This window comes from Amblyomma maculatum, chromosome 3 (genome assembly GCF_055883805.1).
Source record: "Amblyomma maculatum isolate TAMU_Amacu chromosome 3, ASM5588380v1, whole genome shotgun sequence".
In the NCBI taxonomy this organism is placed as follows: Eukaryota; Metazoa; Arthropoda; class Arachnida; order Ixodida; family Ixodidae; genus Amblyomma; species Amblyomma maculatum.
In genome coordinates this window covers 105,216,271-105,234,913 of record NC_139346.1, presented here as the reverse complement: position 1 = coordinate 105,234,913, position 18,643 = coordinate 105,216,271, and the positions used below count along the sequence as shown (strand labels likewise).

Genomic DNA, 18,643 nt, shown 5'->3' with positions numbered 1-18,643 from the left:
GCGTGCAAATCATGCCTCGCGATATACGCGCTCCCACCGGTGAGCAAAATTATGGCAGAAAACGCGAGGTTTCGGGAGAGTTCCGCTACTTTTAAAATGAAGGGGTTTAACTGGTACCTAAACTTTACCGAAGTTTGCTCGGATATCGTCTCCGCCAAAATTCGGTGCATTCCGTGGTTTCCTGTCATTATTTGGCCAAGAAATGTGAAAGCTGCTTTTCTGAATAGCACTGCATTTCAAATGCTGCCTATTTTGAACTGGATGCTCAAATGCTGGAAAGTGGCCATAATAATTAGACTTCCAGAAATCAAAATGTATCGTCGTTGCTCTTAGGTCAGCGTGGAAAAGATGTTGGTGTTTCAAAAAAACGGCGCGTATAATCTGCTATACGTTTCCATGCGAAGGAATTCTCCTTAGAGCTACAAGACATGCCTTCGTATTACATCCGCAGCTTTCCAAATCTTATGAAGGTAACATGTTCTGTGTTTCCCCGTTGAATCAGATGGATATCGACGAATCCAGCACGAACCTCGGCTACACAAATTAGATAAAAAAGCTCTAGGCTGCAGACGTTTCACAATTTAAGCTATCAGGAGCTCATACGTGCATGCTGGCCTCTCTTACAGGCCTTATCACGAGCGCCAAAAGTGGTCAAGCGGTACTGGAGCAGACATAAGGAAAAAAGCAAGAACGTAATCACTCTCGCATGATATTTCTTTTGTAGCCAATGAAGTGTTCTTTCAGCCGACACGTGTCCCTCCAAGTGCTTCTGACAGCGGCGCTGCAGTATCAGCAGCTATTATCGCAAAACAGGAGATATCAATGTAAATTTCGCGTTGATGAAACCGTTTTTTCTCAACTTGTGGTGAGTGAACCCCAGAGGGACCGTGAAATTTATGACCGCAAAACAATTGTAGGGACATTTAAACTTCGCGCATAGGACGCGGTACCGTATACTACCACTACCCCACATCAAAGCCTCACATTTACCAAGCTGCATGAACCTACCAGTGAGGCCTATTGTGTAAGGGGAATGCAAGGGTCCCGGTAGACTGATTCTGGTATCACCCTCCAATAATAAAGAGAGGCAAGAGTTGGCAGCTGCTGCCAAATGCCAATTCAGGCAAACCTACACCGATCAATGCGTAGCTATGAATGCTGCCAGCTACCGTGTGCCAGCGCCATACTATTGAACTTTCTCTCGAAACGCCACCGCGGGGAAGAGATTTCTGCACGCTACCGATTAAAAAAAAAAGGATAGTTCGCGCAATATCTCTGGCCAGGCTTGACATTGTTTTGTATGTTTAAAATCTTGGAGGCTTGAAACCGACTTTACTTTCACAAAGCGAAATATACGCAACAAAAACAAGGAAACGGTGAGCGCGCGAGAAAGGCAGGAAAAAAGAGATTGCGTCTACGGCGTTTGTTGATGCCGGAATTTGCCGAGCTCTAGCTGCAGTGCTGGATGAGGCAGAAATGCATGCATCTCGAGCGAGCGCCGCAATGCTGGTAGTAGTCGATTTCCTTCTAACGGCATTGATACTAGCGCCGACGTGTTTCTTTCCCACGTTTTTGCGGGCGGTACCACAATTTTTTAATTATCAAGTGCGCTTCTTCAGAGGCCAGCTTAGGCTTACTCAAATCCAGCTCCTCTATCTGCTTTCGGAATGGCGGTAGCAGTCCGAACAAGATCGCCCCCCCCCCCCCATCCCTCTTTTCAATCTCAAGGGGTACCCCACCACTTCCACTGGGGTACAAAAGGGCTCGCCAACCCGCCGTGACTGAGAACCACTGGATCACGTCATTAATGCATAAGCATTGTATGGCTATGTAGGCGGGTTTCGCGTGGGCATGACCTTCCCGAAGCTGTAAAAGAGTACTTAGTTGCTATATCTTAAAAAGAATGGTGCCATCAACACAGCGTCAAAAAAGTGTGAGAGTTACAGTACGTTTGATATGTGTTCATTAGTTTAACAATTAGAGCCAATTAACTCACTAAGACGTCGAAATAGCCGGGAGAGGTATTGTCGATGTGCAAATTGGGTCACGTAGTACCCGACTTCCGGTCACGTAAGCCTAACTATTGGTCGCGGGGAATTTGAAATATTTGAGCGTGGGTGGGCGGGAAACGGCGTGATTTGCGTTAACAGACGGCTGGTAATTGTTACAAAGTGTGTAAAGTGAGGTAATCATCCAACTATAGCGTGAAAAATTCCGAGAGCACTGCAGAAACAGCAGTGCAGAAATGCGAAAGCCTGAGCGTTGCTATTGCACACGGTACATCGCGCGCCCTTTGTCGAATATCAATAACGTTCCGTTGAACCTATCGATGTTCACCTGTGTTTTACAAGTTGTTTACAGAAAAGGAAATATGCAGTATCTGCCACTCACGGAATCCTGCTTTCACATGTCGCAAAAAAAATCAGCCAGCGGTCATGCTAATGCATTCCGGCAGCGCAGATTCTGCAGTGAGATAGGAAATTTTTAGGCGAAAGCCTTGAATGCCTCATCGTTGTCGACAGAAGGTTGTCAGCAGAGGTGTCACGCTTCCAAGAGCGAGAGTTCAAAATAAATTTACAAACATTGTCTAAGGCGGCAATCGAGCCTCCATCTCCTGGATCCCCAGCTCAGCGTTTTACCAAGTGCGCCACGCCCGGTATCATGAAATCATGATCATGATCATGATCATGAATAATTCCCCTTGTCTCCAGTGAGGATGATGGCGGGATTCCGCGACTGGCAGATACAGCAACTTTTCGTTCCTGTAAACGAATTATAGAACACCGGTGAACTTTGATGCGTTCAATGAAATGCTGGTTGTGCGCGACAAGGGGCGCACGATGTACCGTCACGACAGATCATGACGTCACCAAGCGATTCATGCAGTCCTTAGTCGCGGAGGTTCCAGCCCCCGTTCCTCAGGCCTGCGTGCCAGGAGCGGGGAGTATAGGAGGCCTCCTAAATCGGTGGAAATTAAAGTTTTAATCAATCAATCATACATATACGAAATATGCATCCAGAATTGAATGTCGAAAGAAGGGCCAAACGAGCCAAAGCTCTAGACCGACGGTTCAAGAACATGGGAGCAAAGGAAGTAGCCTACGTTGATGCGGCAAGTGGCAGAACAGGTGCGACGGTAGCTTCGGTAGTTGATGGCCGAGGGGCGCCGGTATCCGCGGCAGCCATCAGAGGCCGAAACATAGAGACTGCGGAGGAAGTAGCGAGAGCGCTAGCTTCCGTAGGAACGGAAGCCAAGTTCATAATTAGCGACAGCAAAACTGGCATTCAACATTTTGGAAAGTGGAGGATATCGCCGGAGGTGGCCAAAATCCTCACCCAAAAAACGCTGAGTAGGAAAATTCAGTTAATTTGTACACCCGGTCACGCTGCCGTCCCTGGTAACGAGGCGGCTCACGACCTAGCCCGAGCTCTCTACTTCCGGGTAGCCGTCGAGCGCCCCGAACACTGAGCACACGACGAGCGACTGCAAGAATGCGGGGAAATCATCAACCATTATAAATTGGGACGTAGACTGGTACCACCGCCAGATGTTAGCCTACATAATAGAGAAGCTGTCGTGTGCAGGAGGCTACAAACTAATACGTTCATGAACCCGGTCTGGGGCGTTTCACGCGATCCAAAACCTTAGGAATAATGTGCTGGCGAAGACTCTTGAGAGATCCTTGGACTGCCAAAAGATCTAATCAGTCCATATTGTCGACCATAAACCCTGACTGCTCATTGGAGGGTCAAATTCTAAAGTTAAAGCTCAGCTACTTTGGTCATCTGATAAGAAGAGAGGAGTCGCTGGAGAAAGATTTGATGTTGGGAAAGGCTGAGGGTCGCCGGAGATTGGGTAGGCAGCGAACGCGATGGTTAGATGGCACCCTCGAGGCACTGCAGATGAAGTTATGTGATGTTAGGAAGATAGTGAGAGACCGGAAAGCGTGGCGTGACATGGTCCATAGGGTCGCGAAGAGTCGGACACGACTGAACGACTGAACTGAACTGAATGATCTGTGCAAACACTGTGGGGCGAAAGGAACCCTCGACCACATAATTTGGGAGTGCCCACAATATCCAGGGATAGGACAAAATATTACAAGTAGAGTAGCCTGAGATACCCTGCTGCGAAGCGCGGACCCTGCGATCCAGCACCACACCGTACATCTAGCGGAAGAGGCCGAAGCAAGCCAAGGGCTACCTGCAAGCCTCTAATCCGCAGGCGCACGACTCCCCGTCTTCCCCGGTACGCGTATTAGCAAACCATATCCCGTAGGAGCACTCGAGCAGACGACGCTCTGGCGCGTGATTCCTCTGAGCAGCGCCACCAGGCGACAAATAGTGGATATATAGTCTAAACGAATAAGAACACGTTTAAAGCCCGCCGTTCCCGTCGTTTCGGTGGCGGTCAAGCTGTATACGACAAGAAGAGAAGCGTGAGGAGGACAATTTAAGATCCTTGCTGGCTAGACTACTTGAAAAAGAAAGCGAAGAGCCTTGTAAATGGATGGACGATATTAGGAAAATAAACAGGATTGAACTTTCCGAAGAAGAGCGCTATCGTGGTGCGCTTGTGCGGGCGAAGGCGCAAGATATAGCTGCTGGGGAGACACCGTAGCAACGAGCACTAGGAATCGAGAAGACGCGTGCTCAGAGAAACCACATTGAACTGATCGAATGGGGCGGGACGTTATCTGGAGAAAGTGGTCATATCCAGCCGGCGTTTCTTGAATATTATCGAAAGCTGTTTACAAAGCAAGACGTGGAAGTAAACGCATTCAAATGAACGTTTCTGGGCGCTTTACCGCGATTAGATGATGCGCAGAAAGATAGGCTGGAGCTGTCAATAACCGCGTCGGAGGTCGAGCTTGCCATATAAAAATTGAACCCGGGAAAATCTCCCGGCCCCGACGGGTTAAGCGCGGCGTTCTACAAAGCATACAAACATGAAATAGTGCCGGTACTGACAGCCGTGTACAACGAGTCATACAAATTAAATGTATTGCCTCCGTCTTATGGCAAATCCCACACAGTGTTGATTCCTAAATACAATGAAGCAGATAAGTTACAACAGGTTACAGCATATCGCCCTATCGCACTCACGAATGTAGACTACAAAGTGTTTATGAAAATTCTAGCCCATAGACTACAGTCAGTAATTCAACAGTTAGTTGGACCACACCAGACGTGTGGGATCAAGGGTCGATCCATTGTTTCCAATGTGCATAAAATGAGGTGTGTGCTTGAGTGCTGTGATCACACAAACAGTTGTGTAGCCATCCTTCAGCTGGATCTGGAGAAAGCATTTGATTGTGTCTCACATCAAATCCTGTTCTGCATACTCGACCATGTGAATGTAGGGTCCGTCATTCGTGAGGGAGTGGCCATGGCGCACCGAAGCTGCACAACAAGATTGATTGTAAATAAGAGTTTGGGGACCCCCATAAACGTGCAGCGATCGGTGCGCCAGGGTTGTCCCCTCAGCCCTCTGCTATTCTGCATTTACATCGAGACAGTGTGTTTAAATATCATAGAAAACGACAAAATTCGTGGCTTGCAATTGAAGCTGCAGAGGTTAAGCTGCTGGCATATGCGGACGATGTGGCTGTATTCGCAGTGAATCGCGAAGGGGCAATCGAGGCAGTGTCGTCTGTAAAAGAATTCACAAAGGTTTCCGGCAGTAAAGTTAATTGGTCAAAGTCCCTGGGGCTTTGGCACGGAGAATGGCCAACGACGCCCGAGAAGTTCGCAAACATGTCCTGGGTGACAACACCAGTAAAGTACTTAGGAGTCCCACTGCATAGTTATCGCGATAGCGAATCGTACTGGAGGGCACAGACTCAAGCTATGCGGAAAAAAGTGGAAGGGTGGAAAGGGCAACAATTGTCAGTTTTCGCCAGGGCCACAGTGTGCAATATGTTTTTTTATGTCGAAGCTGTGATACGTGATGCAAGTGGTGCATTGTGCAAGGATGAACGTACAGAGACTGCACCGGATATTTGCCATTTTTGTGTGGGCAGCAGAATGGGAACGATGTAGCCGGACCAGTTTGTTTAGGCGGGTGAAGGACGGTGGACTGGGTTTGGGGCATTTATTTCTACGACAGATTGTCAGCAGATTTCTTTTTTTTCGCGATGTAAAAGATCCATTTTTGCGTACTGTGTGCCAATTAAGGCTCGGAAATGCACTGCCGGACTTTGTTGTCTCGACCGAAAGTGTATCGGGACGCATTTTTGGTTATTTTAGAGAAGTTGTCGCTAGTGTGCGATTCCTGTCTGTTCGATTTTCTTATGAATATTTATCTTGTGTTAGCAGGAAGAGGCTGTACAAGGATTTGTGTGACGTAGTTCTTCCCATACCAATGTACAGGGCCTTATACAGTGGAGGACCAGGACGCGACGTACTTAAGCGGGTGAAGGCGATGCAGGTCCCGTCAAATGCAAAAACTTTTTTCTTTAAGTTACACACGGAAACACTGCCAGTAAAGAAGTTCTTGGAAAGGAAGAATTTATTTTTATCTTGGGGTTCGCAATGCTTAATTTGTAAATAGCCAGAAACTATAGACCACGTTTTCCTACATTGTTGGGAAGGGGTATAATTTTTGGATATTTTACAAAGGACTTTAAAAAAGGAATTTCCATTAGACTCGCATGGTATTAGGTACTTGCCAGTAGAGAATGAGGATGGGGTGCCATTTGACCTTATTATGCTAATGGCCCTCCACTGTATTTGGCGCTCGAGAATGGCAGGATACCATTGCGATCCTGACGCACGGCCAGCACGGATCTATTTTCGGGAAGGCATGAATATATATATTGAAATTCAGAAACTTGCTCCTGAAGCTCCCGAGTGGCTCGGAAGATTGGAGCCATTAGTGACCCTAAGAGAATTTTAGCATGACGACGCCACAACCCACCTGGCTGATTGTTGTAATAATGAATGCTCATTGTGCCCTGTAAGTGGTTTTGTGTACTGTGCCGAAGTCAGGCAATAAACAAAAAAAAAGTTTCGGTGGCGCAACTTTTTTTTGTTTATTGCCTGACTAAACAAAAAAAAAGTTTCGGTGGCGCAGATTCTGCTTCCGGCCACGCCAGTGAACGGACGCAGGATGCAGGGCTCCGCAGGATTGGCTTCAGCGGCCATGTCGGGCCGCGGTAACAGGGCTATGGAACAGGATAATGGCTACCAGGTTGTTCTGCCAAGTCTACCAACAGGGCGTTTTGTGTTAAACAAAGTTTTTTTGCACGCGGATATCAGGGCCCGCCCGTACCGGGTGGAAGATTTCCGAGACGCATTGGCTCAGCGTTCGCTGCTCCCTGACGTTATCGCCATGGGGGCGTATCGCATGAGCCACGTCTGGGCCATCACTATGAAAGACGCGGATGCTGTGAAGATTGCTGGAGTGGGTGAGTTGTGTGTGAAGCAACGTCGCTGCCTCGTTATTGATCCCGCTAACCAGGATGTGAGGCTGAAGCTCCACTGGTTGCTTCACAACGTTCCGGATGAAGATGTGCGTGTGGCCTTCGCGCCGTATGGAAAGGTTTCCGAAGTGGCCAGGGAGCGCTGGCGCCTGCATGGCATATCGGATAAGGGTTCAACTAGCAGGATTGTCACCTTGAAGATGAAAGTGGGGGTCAAACTGGACGACTTGCCGCACCAGCTGAACGTTGGCGGTGAGTTGGCGCTCGTCGTAGTACCTGGAAGGCCTCCGTTATGTCTCCGGTGTCGAAGTACCGGCCACATTCGCCGAGAGTGTAAGTTTCCGCGTTGTGGTGCATGCCGTCGTTTTGGCCACGAAGAAGGGCAGTGTTCTCGCAGCTACGCGAGCATCGCTGGACCTGGGAACAGCGAAGATTTTTCCGAGCATCTGATGGATGAGGCGGACGCGGAAGAGGCAGCCAAAACAACCGGGCAACCGGCAAGGAATGATGGGCCGGTGTTGACCCCTTTGACAATGAGGAGGACGTCCACGGCCGTTGCGACAGCGGATTCTGCACCAGTGGAGAATGGTTCCCAACTGGACGCAAGTAACAACGTGGCGGACGCCAGAGAACCTGTGCTCGAAAGCCAAGGCAGCGCGGAGTCTCCCAACTCCGAAGTTATGGACTTCAACGCAGGAGTAAGCGGCCTACCCGTTGGGAAGCGGCCCCATGATGAGAGCGCCGGTGAGGATCTGCAGCCTGGTGGTGGCAGTGACGAGCCGCCATCGAAAGCACCGGGGGTTCGACGTTCGACGTTGAGGCCTCGGCTGAACGTTTCGTCCGAGACGCGGCAGGCGGGGAAACCGCCTCCGTAGTTTGGACGTGACCTAATGCATGTGAGTGCAGGGGGTGCGTCAGCCGTCATAGCCTGTTTTCGGCTGTGGCTCTTTGACTGTGTTTATGGAAGGTGGCAAGTGCGGTGGTCAGGCACTCCTCAGTACGCATTAAGACATCCCTTTGGGAGGCCGGATACGAGCACGTACGCTTTGGAACCTCGGACAAGCAGAGCAACATGGACGATTGAGGTAGGCATCATATGGATCGGGCGCCTTTTTCTCTAGATGCATAGCAATTAAGCTAGATGTCCCATTACGTGTAGCAACCTTGAATGTTAGAGGGCTTGGAGCCCGAAGGCGGCAATTCCAGTTGAATCGCCTGCTGCTAGATAATGAAATCGACTTATTAGCCTGTTCAAGAGTCGAAGATAGAATCTCAGGACCATGCAGACCGCATGGTGTCTGTTTTCTATGCAAACTTTGATGTGTGTGTTTGTCACTCTGTGGGGGCATCAGGCGGATGCCTTCTTTTCATTCGCAATACTTTGGGTATAAGCGTACACTGCGTATTTGCATGCGAAAGTGGCCGACTCTTGGTTGTTGACTTTTTGTTCTCAAATTTATTTTGGCGTGCTGTCTGTATGTACGCCCCCAATGTTGAAAGTGATCGTCAAAACTTCTTTTATTTAGTCGAGCCGTACTTGAAATGTGACAAAATTTTGCTTGTATTGGGCGATTTTAACTGTGCGTGTGCTGCTACTGATCGAGTGAAGATTAGACCAGTGAAAGACAAGAGCGCTGAACTGTTGAATGTATTGGTGCATGACTATTGCTTGGAAGACATTGGAAATGTGTTTACGGGTTTACGGGACGGGTTTCTGCTGGAACCCGTCCGGAATACACGCACTTTCAACGCGATAGTCATGCGAGACTAGACAGGCTGTATGTATCTATTGATCTCGTTCCAATCTGTACCGACTATAATGTAAAACCTATTTCGTTTAGTGATCATTGCCTTGTTAGTCCGACTTTTGGAATGAAGGTTAAGAAATCTGTTTTCAACTGGCATCTATGGAAACTGAACGAGAAAAGTTTGGAGGACGAAGAGTTTGTTAAGGCAATCACGAACGATTTGGAATGTTTGCTTAAGGTGCATGAAGAAAGCCATGCAGATAAATGGGAAAGATTTAAAGAGCAGGTGAAGATAAAAGCAATAGAAAAGAGCAGTGTTATTCGGTACAAACAGAAAGAAACGGAAAAGGAACTTCATGGACAACTTGAGTGCCTGTTGTGCATGGAAAGCTGTGCGCCAGGAAAGTTCACGAAGCAAATAAGAGATGCGAAATCTCATTTAGAAAGAATCGACGCTGAGAAGTACAGAGCCGCGGTTATACGTGCAGGAAGCGATAAACTGTGGGCTGGCGAGGCGCCGACAAAGCGAGCGCTATCAGATGAAAAAAGGTATGCTTGCCAGAAGGAAATCAGGCAAATAAGACATGAAGGGCAGATTACAAACGATGCTAAAGTTATAAAGTGTGCGATTCTGAAACATTTTGCTGAGCTTCTGAGTAATACGCGCGAACATAGTGAAGGGTTTCCAAAAGAATATTTACGGCTAGTGCCAACGCTCGAAGATCATGTGAAAGAGAGCCTTGAAATGCCTATTACATTGCAAGAGATAGAAAAGGCCATAGATGACCTCCCATGTGGGAAAGCCCCTGGACCAGATGGGCTGAGCGCCTCCTTTTACAAAGCATTTAAAAACCATGTTTCCAGCCTTATGTTGGAAGTGATAAGAGAAGCCTACGAACGCAAACAAGTGCCATTATCATTTACTACGTCACACATCGTACTTATTCCAAAAACTGATGATCCGGAGAAACGCCTGTTGGTGTTGGTGTTGATTACAAAATGTTTATGAAGGTTTTAGCGAAGAGATTGCAGAGTGTAATAGCCAAATTAGCCGGACCGCACCAAACGTGCGGCACAAGAGGTCGCAGCATCGCCACAAATATACATCTGGCACGAACCGTACTGGAATGTGTAGACACGCTTGGAAGTCAGGTTGCCATGATTCAGCTGGATTTGGAAAAAGCGTTCGATCGCGTATCACACGACATCCTTTTCTCCATTCTAGAGCATTGTAACCTGGGCTCGGTAATCGCGGAGGGAGTGAGAATGGCGTACGCAAACTGCTCGACGCGTATTATAGTGAGTGAGTGAGTGAGTGAAAAAACTTTATTGAGGTCTTTTGGTTAGTCTCGGAGAGTCTTCCTGCAGCCGCTTCTTCGCCACCGTTGGAGACTCCTTAGCACGGGTGGTTCCCTCATTCCAGGGCTCCACTGGTCCTGGCTACCTCGCATGCGTGCTGCACCAATGCCCTTTGGGCGGTGAGCTCGCAGCTGGTTAGCAATGGCGATCTCACTGACAGTCTCGAAGTGCGTTCTTCGGTGAGGCAAGGATGCCCACTCTCTCCTCTGCTTTTTGCAGCCTATCTCGAGCCATTATGCTTGGCCATTCTCAATAATGAATGCATCTCGGGTTTCAAGCTTCAATCGGCGCATGTGAAGCTACTTGCAAACGCGGACGACATTGCAGTATTTTGTGAAAACAAAGAGAGCATTTGTGAATTGGTTAACGTTGTTGAAAAGTTTTGTGACCAGACTGGATGTCGGGTTAACTGGGAAAAAAGCTCCGGATTTTGGCACGGCTTATGGGATGCTGAACCGGCTTCTTTCTCCCGATTGCAATGGTCTTCCGTGCCAACGCAGTGTCTGGGTGTGCCCCTAGAATGTTATCGCGATCCTAGCTTACATTGGAAGGAAGAAACAAATAGAGTGCGAGAGAAAGCGGAAGCATGGCAGGGAAGGCAACTGTCAATCTTTTCACGCGCGTTCATCTGCAATGTTTTTTTTTATTATTTCAAAGATATGGTATGTAATGAATGTTCTATGTGCGTCACGAACTGCCATTCAAAAAATTCATCGTGTGTTTGCGGTTTTTCTTTGGACTTCGACCTGGGAAAAGACGAGGCGAACGAATTTATTTTTTTCTTTAAAAAGTGGAGGAGTCGGTTTGATTCATTTGTTTCTGCGCTAAGTGGTATCGCGCTTTTTTTTTCTTCGCGACCAAAATGACACCTTTTTAAGAACAGTCATGCAAGTGCGGCTGCAAAGGCTGTTACCCGGTTTTGTTGTCTCCTCAAGTGAAAACATGCGTGGTGCTGTCACTGGATATTTGCGCGAGGTAGTTCTCTCTTACAAGTTGTTAGAAGTGCGTTTTTCCCGTGAATATTTGTACAGTGTTGGCAAGAAAAAGCTGTATAAGGACCTAGTGGAAATAATGCTGCCGGCACCTTTGTATCGAGAGCGCTACCGTGGAGGCCCAGGGCAGGATATTTTAAAACGAGTGAAGAGGATGCCAGTTTGACCGGCTGCCAAAACGTTCTTTTTTAAGTTGCACTCGAACACTCTACCCGTCGTAAACCTGGCTTCACGAAAAAGGAATATATGTCCCTTGGACGACAAAGTGCCTGCTTTGCAAGAAGCCAGAGACAATTGAACACATATCCTTAGACTGCTGGGATGCAGTATTTCATTGGGACGTGCTACAAAGAACAATTAAAAAAGAGCTACCACTAAACCCTTATGGCATCCGGTTTTTACCGGTTGAGAACGAAGACGTACCCTATGATTTAATAATGCTTCTGGGCCTCCACAGCTTGTGGAAAACACGGATGCAAGTAAGGCATGAAGATATTAACATTCGCAGTGTACGTGAAAATTTTGTTGAAAGTGCTGTTTATCTACGGGAATGTATCTGCGCGCTGCCCGACCCACCACAGTGGGCAGAAGTTCTGGATGACCTAGTAAAATTGAAGAAATTTTAACCTCACACGCGTCAGCTCAAGGGCAGATGAAGTGTTTTATTAAGTGTGACAATTTGTTCATGTATACCTCGGAAATAAAGAAAAAAAAAAGTTTCGGTGGCGCAGTGGATTTACACTGCGCATCTCTTCTCTGATGCTACTTAAACATGAGTTCAACTCCTGTGTCCTATTTATTTTTAAGATTTTTTTTTTGCAATTGCCTTCACTGTAATTATATCCAGCCTTCAGTGAGTGTATGTTACCTTTAGGTTGCGTTTACAGACACCTTTAAGTAAGAATCGGTATGACAACAGTTACACTAAGCAATTATCTTCCCCACAATCATTTCCTGCCTCAGTGAGTGTATGTTACCTTTAGGTTCGGTTCAGAGACACCTTTCAGCAACAATCACCGTTTACTGTGAGTGTATGTTACATTTAGGTTGCGTTCAGAGAGATCTTTCAGCAACAATCGCCGTTTAACTCGCTGAAAGCATCGTCTGCTCCAGTGCGCCTACGGGATATGGTATGGCAATACGCCCCCGGTACGCGTGCCGGGGGCGGGGAAAAGGACGCCCATTTCCGATGGAATTAAAAGTTGTACAACCAACAAACCATGCATATACGAAGCTGACCCCGCCGGGCGTCCGATCCAGGCGTCCATGCGGCGCCTTTCGTTGGCTGCATCCTAGAAGGTCGCACCACACAGCAAACAGAAGCAGACTTAAATGTCTAGAAGACGTTATTACACCAGGCATCAGCGGCGTTTGAAGTTGATTTACAGGATACAAAAAGGCGCAGTATCTGTCACAATTCTCAGCGGACACAGGTCCCACGCCGTAAAGGAAGGGAGGAAGATGGGAGTGAAAGAAGAGAAGGAGATAGACGTGCTGTAGGGGAGGGCTACGATCCCCCCCCCCCCCCCCCCCCGCTATAATAGCTTTCGCTTCATCGCAGTTTAGGGGCCCAAAGTGCCCTCTAGAATGTTTTTAGTGTTGAGAATATGGCGTGGAAGAAGAAAATATATTGAATGCAGAACTGCACGTTAATGCCTTAAAATTGAAAAAAATAATAAAAAAAGAAATAAAATATTAGTTGCAATGGGATACGCTTGCCCCTACTGCAAATTAGTAATGAAATGTGTGAAGAACGCTGAAACTACTCGCCCAGCAGCGCTTATAAACAGACCACGAAAATATTTTGGCACTAAGAAGACAATCAGTTTTCTATGGCCCTTTATTGTCTAGCTGAAAACTTCAATTGCTATGAAAACGCAAGCCAGACCGGCTGTTTTTTTATACTTTTGCATAAATGAGTCACGATTATTCATGACCGTGATGTGCAAAATGGCCTTTCTTCCCCCAAAGCCATAGCACTTAAAAGTGGTTTCAACTGAGAATTTATAGGAAATCGCAATCCATACAGCATATCAGTGATGCACCTAACCTCTTCTCACCTGTGGCGTTGAAACGACGAATTTAAAGGAAAGGGTTCTACTTAATTTCCGGAGAACTCAGAGGGCATGGAAAAGGAAAAAGGGGATGTAATAATGGATGGTTGGTTTGTGGGCTTTAAAGTCCCAAAGCGACTAAGGCTATGAGAGACGCTGCAGTGGAAGGCTCCAGAAATTTCGACCACCTGGGGTTCTTTAACGTGCACTGACATCGCATAGTACACGGGCGCCTTGCGATGTCAATGCACGTTAAAATGTTTAGACTCACGTAGCATTCAGATTTGATTTAGACACAACAGAGAGTTCTCGGCATTCTAGTCAAAATCAAGGAGAAATGGGCACAGGCAGGAATGTAGTGCGAAGAGAGGATAACCGGGTAAATGCGAAGGATAACAGAATAGATTTGAGGGCTAATTCACCCGAAGGAGAGAATTGAATCGCTGGAGTCCGCTAACTGGCAAATACAACGTAGCTCGACGTTCCTCGCTTCACCTCGTCCGCTGAATCAGCAGACGGCCTGCATTTGAGAACGCTGCACCGTGTTCGCAACTGCAGGGCATCTGCTGCTTTTCTAGCAGACTGCATCTCCTAAATGGGGCAACAGAGGTATTTTCGTCCATCACCCGTGAATCGGCCTTAAAGAGAAGTAGTAAGCAATTATTCCTTGAAGTATAACAAGGTAAACATTGTTATGGCTTAGATAGTCTAATCCCGGTTATTAAAGCGAGAGCTTATGCTTGGTTACACTGTGCTAAGTCAGGTTAGACTCATATAGATAACCTAGTTTACAAAGTAGAAGCTCAATTAAGCATGTTCTGACACTACTGTGATTTAAATCCTCCATGGAAACGCAGCCGAAGTACTGGTTCCAAAGCGTGACACTCCAAGGCTGTCTAAGAACCTGAAGGACGCCACAACAGGGACAAGACAACAGGAAGGTGTCGAGCGAATTTTGAAGGATGTTGTCTCAGGGGGCGAGCAAGATGGAGACGAGGTGGTGGTGGAGGGGAAAGGATTGGCATACGACTGCAAGGCGGCGTGATATTGCGTCACAGAACGTATATTTGTCTAAGATATCTACAGGTACGACACAGTTTGCCAGGTGTGTGAAGAAGAAGAAGAAGCAGAAGAAAAAATAGAAGTCTTCCTACCATAGCCAGGCCCATATCTGGCGCGGGCCCGTAAGTCCAGGGCACAGGGCGGCAGGAGCGGGACTACAACACGGTGAACTTGCACCCGAGAGCCCTCCACGGAAGAGGAGAGGACTCAGCTGTGGCCTGTTGAAGAGGGCCAGGTCAGCCTGGTGGCTTTAATTTGTCATTGAGCAAACTGTATTTCAATGATAGGTGGATTTACTTCTGGTTGGTCACTGGGAGGGGCAGCGGCCTCCTGTAACCGAGCGGGGCGCTACCTCTGGCGATGAAGCCTAGAAAAATAAGGCTGGGAGCAGTTGCGCACTTTTGTAATCCAGTCAATAGGAGGCCACGTTGGCAGACTCTCAGACGGCAGACTTAAACATCGGAGATTGGTGCACTCTGAAAAAGCCTAGCTCACTAAAGGGGGATAAATTCTCTGGTATATGGAGCACTACGGGGGGGGGGGGGGAGGGGGGGTTGACTGAGAACTACAGTTTTTACAGACAATGTCCCTATCGAGAAACGGGACTAGGGATAAGGCTGGGGAGTTCCCGGCTCCCTGTAATACAAGGAAGAAGGCAGTACAGTTGGAGATGCCCACTCCGAAGTAGCGAAAAATAAGAGTGGGTTCACCCGCCGGTGCAATCCAGGGATGGGCTGTGCGGCTAAGCCTCATCTAAGGACGCCAAAGGGGAAACCCCACTGGGTAAAGTCATCAGGGGTAGGAGCAACCATGTGTAACTCAGCCCGCGAGGATGCATGGAGGTGCTGTTAGAGACGGGCTGCACTCCTCCTCCGGGAAACCAGGGTCGTCTTGGGAAACGCTGAGGTCTTCAGGCATTTCCGTAGGCTAACAGAGTGAAGAAGCGAAAGCAGAACTGGTGCAAGCACCCTTTGGGAGTCTGTAAGTAGTACCGCTGTGGGGTGGAGGGTGAAACCTCCCCTCGCGCTTCCGGTAGGTCCTGCGGAGTTCTATCAACGGGGCCGACATCAAAACCAAGACTTACCAAAACTTGGTAGAATTGGGCTGTCGCTTGCAGTGCGGCACGAAGAGAGCTACCGAAGTCGGGGACGCAAAGGCGTCTGGTAGGGGTGCACGTCATGGAAGTTCACCACGGGTTTTGTGACCCCGCTGCCAGAGTACGTGGGTACGCCCCACAACCCGACTAACGTGATGGCAGTAGCGTACAGGTCAGCGACGCGCTGAGGGATAGCTGACAGGATTTGTTTTGACAGTTCGATGATGACCAGACGTAAACTGGTACAGGAGTGGTCCCCGGCGTGGGTGTCCGCCATTTATGGGACTTAGCTCCTGGGAAGGGACTCGGCCTGGGAAATTTCGAGTAAGCCCAGGGGATACGGTTTGGCGAGCTGTAACCCTTCTTAACCGAAGCGGGGGCCTTGTGGTAGAGACTCCGCCTCGCATACGAGAGGCACCAGGTTTGATTCCAGGCGCCGCCGGATACCCACCAGTTTTTAATGGGTACAAGATCTCCCCAGGCCTGGGGCTCGGCTCTTTCGAGTGAAATGCTTGGCAAAGGGGCCATAGGTCCCAAATAGCTGCGCCAATGGGACAGTGATCCGTTCCGCCATTAAACAACGATAAGTGCGCCTCGTGCTGCGAAAGGCCATTGTGTGGCCTTTTCTTTTCTTTTTTTTTCTCTTTTTGAACCAATATTCTTGGTCCATTGTCCCTTTTCTCAAGCATTTCACCCCAGAAGAGCCCTGCACCAAGGCGTGGGAGATCTTGTACACATTGGAAACCGGTGGGTACCCGGTGGCACTGGGGATTGAATCTGGTACCTCCCGAATGCGAGGCGGATGTTCTCCACCGCTTCGGTGAAGAAGAAGAAGTATTTGTGCGAAGTAGAAGGTAGGCAGCAGAAAGTGGAAGAAGAAAGCGCTTTCGGCTCTTGCGAAGAAGCAGTAGCAGCAGAAGCACTGAGCGCCGCCGAATCCGCGCACCGCACGTGCGAAGAAGCGCGACGCCGGCTCCTTGTGCCGTACCTCCGACCAAATTGCAGCGCCGATGACCTTAGCTCGACGAGGCCAGTAAATATTTCGATTTACCATATTTTGTAGCAAAAGCTACGTTAGGCTATTAGAAGCGAGTGTAACCGTACCGTTCTTCGACCACAATTGCGCATGCGCCGTAACTATGGAAACAAGCTGCGTCATTCCAGAGTTGTTCCGCCGCTGCGCAGACTCGTGACGATAGGTTCTTTGCAAGGTAGCTTAACTGCGCATGCGCAAATCGTTCTCTGGTGCCCTCCACTGAGCCGTCTCCTCCATCGTGTACGACTCCGTATGATTACGTGACTAACAGGGCAACTAAAGTTACAATCCTCAGCGTTTACGCTTGCTAGTCAGATGCGCCTTGGATGAAGCCGACGGTGAGCTCTCGCAAAGTAGAGGGTATCTTCGGAGACTGCGAGAAGCTGCGTCGGATGACCCGGAAATCATTGCTTGGCGTAAGGATGCCCGACAGCGTACAAATAAAAAAGTAAACGCTTAGCGTGCGTCCAAGACGCCGACAGAGCGGGGAGAACGTCTCGCCAAGAGGCGGCGTCAAAACGCGGAGCGAGAGACACGCCAAGCCGTTGCCCAAATACAAGAAGAACGTTCGATGCAGCAGGAAGAACTAGATGCGATGACGACGCACCGGGTGACTGACTACAATATGTGGCTGGCAGCCAGTACTTCGTCAACGAGAACGTTCTAATCTGTCTTTATGAAAAGCCAGTTTGGTTTGGTGTCCAGCGTTCGTGATAGGCTGTGGCATCGGAGAGACTTGACACCGGTGAGTGCATCCATGTATCATACTCTCTTTCACTACCAATATCCTGACCTATCTGAGCTGAGCCACTGCAGACTTGTTTTGCCTTGCCGTTATCAACTATCGCGATTCCAAATATCGAGGTGGCAAAAATCTTTTCAGCTTTATATTGTTATTATAATAAATAACCAAGCGAAGCGTTGCAAGGGTAGTAAAAAGTATGTGGGCAAAGCACGTTAAGAACGTTCTGGCGGGCTAATTGGTTCATGGTTCAAGAAAACGAAATCTGCGCTATGGTCCTTGTTCTTACCCCTTCGTCGTCTTGTAGAAGAATTTTTCCTTTATTCGAATTTGATAACAAAATCTGGGGATCAAGCGGTTGCTGCCAGCACAGGACAAGGCTAATTGGAGGAATATGGGAAATCCCTTTGCCCTGGAGTGATTATACTGCGGATGATGATGGCAATATTGATGATTATGCTAGCTATACCGGCTATTTTATTACTTTTTGTAGCGTAAAAGTATCGCAATACTAATGACCACACAGAACAAATGTTTTTTTATTCCCTCAAATACCCTAAGAAAAAAGCATTTTAAACAGTAATTCCATTTTCAAATAAATAAACCAACAGCACGTACAAAAGCTCTTGGCTAGTAGTCATTTGCATATGTTTTTCCTCGACAGCAGGTTGATGGCAAAGAATAGAAGTTGTGCCTTACCTCGCCCCCGAAAGTTTCATGAGGCGGTGGCAGGCAGGAGATGTTCACGGCACTCTGTCGAGATTCTTCGCCTGAATAAAAGTGCGAAAGATGTGTAAGCGTATATATTTCGTGCAAAGACAGACGTGCTGAAATTTGATAACAACTGGCACGTTTGGAATAAAGGTTGTGGACAAAGAACATAATCAATTTTTTTGGCTAGTCAGGGTTGCTCTTTAAGTTTACTGAGAGTTTTAGGTTGATGAAAAATTCGGCAGAAGCACTCAACACAGCTTGTTTGAGAGAATATGAAACCATTACGTTAGCTTATATTGCACTGCTCTGCGAAGAGGTGCGTTACGGTTGGTCGCATGACAATGATTTAAGACTATAGCTGAGTCATGATTGTGTTGAATGTTTCTACGGGCTGCACATCACATTATGTTCGTTCG

At 47.9% G+C, this 18,643-nt stretch overlaps 2 protein-coding genes across 3 annotated transcripts in view; one reads left to right on the top strand and one right to left on the bottom strand.

Moving 5' to 3' along the window:
• LOC146195479 (uncharacterized) overlaps positions 1–18,643 on the bottom strand; it is a 104,640-nt gene that overhangs the window by 53,727 nt on the left and 32,270 nt on the right. For both annotated transcript variants that reach the window (XM_084596244.1, XM_084596245.1), the window contains one exon: positions 18,213–18,283. In XM_084596244.1, coding sequence (XP_084452370.1) covers positions 18,213–18,283 — 71 coding nt within the window. The remainder of the gene's footprint in view (positions 1–18,212; positions 18,284–18,643) is intronic.
• On the top strand, positions 7,112–8,407 carry LOC146195480 (uncharacterized). Its single transcript, XM_084595964.1, has one exon. It carries the CDS (start codon positions 7,112–7,114, stop codon positions 8,297–8,299), a length of 1,188 nt encoding a protein of 395 aa, XP_084452090.1. The 3' UTR covers positions 8,300–8,407.